The sequence below is a fragment of the Eucalyptus grandis genome, chromosome 11, assembly GCF_016545825.1.
Source record: "Eucalyptus grandis isolate ANBG69807.140 chromosome 11, ASM1654582v1, whole genome shotgun sequence".
Taxonomy (NCBI): Eukaryota; Viridiplantae; Streptophyta; class Magnoliopsida; order Myrtales; family Myrtaceae; genus Eucalyptus; species Eucalyptus grandis.
Genome location: NC_052622.1, coordinates 6688471 through 6693052, shown reverse-complemented (window position 1 = coordinate 6693052; position 4582 = coordinate 6688471). Strand labels below are relative to the sequence as shown.

Sequence of the window (4582 nt, the reverse complement as noted above, 5' to 3'; positions counted from 1 at the left end):
ATTATTACCGAATTAGGTAATTATCATATCCGAATTGATTTCCCAGAGTTTATTTCCTAATCTGAGTGATTGTGATCTTATGTGCATATGTTTGGGATTTTTAGGTAATCATCCAAATTAGGAAAGTTTTCTAATTCAACAATGTGCCCATGGTCGACAATCTGATCTCTTTCTCAAGATACGATTCTCAACCATATGGAAAAACAGCCAATCCTATCCTTGAGCCATAGGATAATGATTTTCAGTTTTATTTGTGACCAAATTTGAGTCAATTTAAATATAATTAGATATTTTGCAATGAATCTTATCTTCATTTGATTATTCCTTAAATGAAAAATACAAAAATAAAAATAAAAATTGTACATTAGATTAATATAGACTTTTCTAGATAATCTTGGATGTGTAGGATAGATTTTAAATAATATTTCCTAAACTATATGAACACCAACCGAGTGAAACTCAACTAAATCTAATCCTAAGACCTAACTAACTAATTAAGGCTTGCATTTTCATATCTTTCATCATTACTTTTTTACGTAGTTTTTTTTTTCGTATTTTTTTTTTCATTTGTCTATTTTTCTTCCTTCTTCCGGGGTCCTCCTTTCCCAGAATCCACGAGCCTTCTCCACCCTCTAGCCTCTCTTATGCTTTTCCCTTCACTGAATGCCTCCATGAAAGCATTGAACGACATCCAGGCAAAATCTAATCAAAGCTGCACCCATTCTATTTGGACCATTCACAGCCAGCCATCACTTTCATTATCTTCAACCCATCGACATACAGGCAGCATGTCCACTCTGCTTTCCATGGATTTTTCCAGTGACCAAGAACTCCAGTTCTCCAATTTTTCTCGGGGGCGACATCCCCAATCACCGCAAATACGCACATAGCATAAAACACGACATTACTCAATGACAGAGATGCATACTTTATACATTGATCTATACACGGCAGAGAAATTAATGAAGTGACTTAGGGTCGAAAACTAACTGCGCGCATGAAAACGAGGCAGGATAGCATTGGGAGGTTTTGGCCATCGTATAAACCACAATAGAAATCGATTAAATCAACACGTACATGGTGATTTAAGTAGGTTCAAGCTCAAGAAGATGCCTCTTAGTTGCGTATGCAATTTCATTCAAGCATTTTCATAAACACATGGGTCGCGAATAATGACTATTCTATTTCTCTGTTTCTAGAATAAATTTGGAACATAAATCCTTTTTATAACGTAATTTTATTTTTTTTACTTTCGAGACAAATTTTTAGCTCAAAAATATGTTTGGAACAAAAATATGATAAGTAGATTTTTTCTACTTTTTTATTTTTGGAATATAAACAAAAATAAAAACTCTTCTCATTATGTATGCTCGCCAATCACTGCCCTTCGCCAAATAGCTCTTGATGGCTGCTATCTTCTGCAAACCATCACCCGTGGCTTAGAAATTTTAAGTCCTATCAAACAAATTTTTGTTCCGGGAACATAAATTTTGTGTTGTTATCAAACAAGCAACTCTACTTAGAAACTCGTCCAAGAAATAAAAATAGAAAAATCTATTTCTGGTCAAAAATAGAACCTAAGAACATAATGATTATCATTTGCGCTTTGATGATCAGTTTCTCTCACGGGCTTGGGCCATGGACCAAATTGAGTTAAGGCTGAAGCTTAAATTGATTTTAAATTCGATGGGCTTGGCAGTGTTGGAACAAATCAACACCGGGCTAGGTGAATCGGGCTCGGCGGTGAACACTTCAATGAGTTGAAATTGATGGATTTGGTGGATCTGAGCCGCGATTGGCTAAAAGCTGCTCTTGTGGGCGAATTGAGTCTTTGTTTTTTTACTCATTAATTATTTTTTCATTTCTACATAAATGCATGATCGGTCTGTCGGCATGTGTATACAAACACATCCAATCCATGTATTATTGTCTTGAGGAAAGAACTGTCGCTGATTGTCTGTTTATGAACACATCCTGTACATATATTTGCCATCATGGCAATTTGCTAACTATGCTGAGCACGGCGACTTCAACGTCAAACAGACATGAATCCTTCACGCGTTCTCGAACCGTTTTCAGAGGCATGAAAGACGGCCAACCCCAGTACGTGATGGAGCTACTGAACCATTTAGTACAAGCTGCAAATTAGCAAAGACAAGCAAGAGATCAGAAAATTATAATTGGAAAATATGGGAGATTTCAGCAGTTTCTAACAATAGAGCTACATGAACAAATCAAACTCGGTCCTCACTAACAGGTGCAATTTAATTAACATTGAAATTGGAATTACTCTGGACTTTCTGTTTACAATGGCCTTGAAGTGGAGCGCTCATCCACTAACGAGGATAAACACTTACCTTCCGGCTGATGGAGTACAACGCCGTATTTGTCCTTCAACCGAATGATGAATCTCACGTTCACTTTCTGACCAGAAGCCAATTTGTCCGGATCAGCTAAAACGAGAAACATCGAAAGGTTTTTGCCCCTGTTATCCAAATCACCCTTCGGGCATACGCGCACCTTCCTGTGAAAAGACTGAACAGACTGATAAATGGATAGGACGAACAATAAATAATAAACAACAACAGTTTATCATTGGAAATAAGTTTACAAATAGTAGCTACCATTCATGGACTCCAATAGTGAATGCTTCAGTATGTAGATAATCATCCCCCAAGTCTGCGAAACGCGATATCACATAATCTTCAGTGAACGATGTGCAATCCTTTTGCGTCGTCACACATTCGCCAACTCCTGAACTCTTGATGACAAAAACCTCCACACCGAAGACACAGGTGTCGTCCACAAGGTACCCATTTGATGGGTCTGCGAAAATTTTCAACGGGAGGTATCTCGGAACTCCCCATTCGACTTTTGATGCGTGAAACCTCGTGACTCTCCCTTTAAATTCATGAGCAAAGATTTGTCGATTCAATATTAGTGTTCATAAGGTGACAATGTCTTACCTTTTGCTGTCATTACTGAGCTTTTTACCTTGTTTAGTTAAATATCTATCGCAGATTTGATCATACAAAGAAAACCTGATGGTCGAGTGAATCGCCCCACCAGGTTGGAAAGGACTCGTCCCAGAAACCGCCAGATATATGGAGATGTGATCTTCACCATTTCGGCTCTTGTCTCCATTGGGATAGAGGATCAGTTTCCTACAGAATCGAGATGCTTTCGTGAATTTGAGCACAAAACGTACATGAAAAATTTCCTGTTGTGAATTGACAGTGATTATCCTTAGAATTTGTGAGGTTCTACAGCTTCTGATTGCTGCTGAATCAACATTAATTTTCACAACAATCTCTTGATCATAAAAAAGATTACCTTATTCTATATGAATTTACAAAACTACAGAGGGTTCAAACATTAGATTCTTAGGCAGTAACAGAAATTTAATGCTTGTAAAGTATTTAAAACATCTTCCGGAAGAAAGGCTCAAATTTAGAGCATAGCCATAGGATTCCGTATAAGGAACAATCTCTCCAAAAGTTGATTGACCGATTTTTTGGCCAGCGATGTTGAACCGCAGTATGCAGTTCTTTTAATGCCTCTGAATGTGAGAGTGTGAGGGGGAGACTAGAGAGAAAGAGAAATGAACCATTTATAGCCTCCTGCTTCGAACTCGTTTGATTCATACTTCTCCTTGTAGTTCTTCGCGAACAAAGAGAAAGACTCAATCCTGAGCTCATAATGCGCCGGTGCAACATATCTAATCTCCTCCGCCATTACTGCATCGACCAAAACTAGGAAAAGCCAATCAACCAGCAAGTTCTAATCGTTGCTTCAAGCCCCAGTGCAAATTATATTCGAGCCTCCAAGTAATACTTGTAGCAATTGAAAATTTCCATGTACATTGACATTCTTTTACCACAAATAAGATAGAAACTCATGCAATACATGAACTATATGGGGTTGTATTTGAGGGAACATACCGAGGTCAGCTTCTTTGTATATCTTGAAAGAAGTCATTTTCAAAGTTGGAGATTTTCAAGTCGATCCGAAGTTTCAAATGTTGATTGAATGATGGTTTTAGAGGTAATCAATGAAGATTATTTATATTAACAGTTTTTGTTCTTCGTTTCCAAGACGCAGTTGCTTCGTTCTCTTGCTTTTTGTAGGTTGCTTGATTCTGAACCTGTACCATTTGGAGTTGAGAAGGGCAAGGAGAAGAACGGTTTGACGCTATCCAAATTCTTTGCCTTTTCCATCCTTATCAATTTACCAGATGCTTGGCTTCTTACCTGGCCAGAGATAAAAGGACGAAATTTTTTAGCTTGTGACTTACAATATATATTTGATAAAAGTTAAGTACATGCGAGAAAAGTTCGATGTACTTTTCCAGGGAAATTCCATGGTCTGGTATGAAAAAGCACCGCAGCAGTCCGGCCCAGCCGTTAGATTAAGAGAGAATAAATTTCGACGGATGAGTGATATTTAGAAAGTATGTGAACTGTTAAATTAATGACTCGAGTTTGAATTCGGATAATGTCTTGTTAAACCGAATTTGTTAATAAAGTTTTTCCCAAGAAGATTTCAACTCGGATAAAGATTAAAAAAAAAAAATGTATTTCTT

At 37.4% G+C, this 4582-nt stretch overlaps 1 protein-coding gene across 1 annotated transcript; it reads right to left on the bottom strand.

Moving 5' to 3' along the window:
- Nucleotides 1-1823: 1823 nt before the first annotated feature.
- Nucleotides 1824-4080, bottom strand: LOC104424647 (MATH domain and coiled-coil domain-containing protein At3g58210). Its single transcript, XM_010037118.3, has 6 exons — nt 3942-4080; nt 3608-3737; nt 2995-3164; nt 2625-2901; nt 2358-2524; nt 1824-2138 (listed from the first exon to the last, which is right to left on the bottom strand). Exons 1-6 carry the CDS (start codon nt 3976-3978, stop codon nt 1993-1995), a joined length of 927 nt encoding a protein of 308 aa, XP_010035420.1. The 5' UTR covers nt 3979-4080; the 3' UTR covers nt 1824-1992.
- Nucleotides 4081-4582: the final 502 nt, after the last annotated feature.

What these genes read in the sequence shown, in the direction of transcription:
- LOC104424647 (XM_010037118.3), bottom strand. Translation starts at nt 3,978, where the DNA reads ATGACTTCTTTCAAGATATACAAAGAAGCTGACCTCG. An exon ending in ATACAAAGAAGCTGACCTCG is followed by an intron (nt 3,738 to 3,941) that starts GTATGTTCCCTC and finishes TGGTCGATGCAG; the next exon opens with TAATGGCGGAGGAGATTAGA. An exon ending in ACTATTGGAGTCCATGAATG is followed by an intron (nt 2,525 to 2,624) that starts GTAGCTACTATT and finishes GTCTTTTCACAG; the next exon opens with GAAGGTGCGCGTATGCCCGA.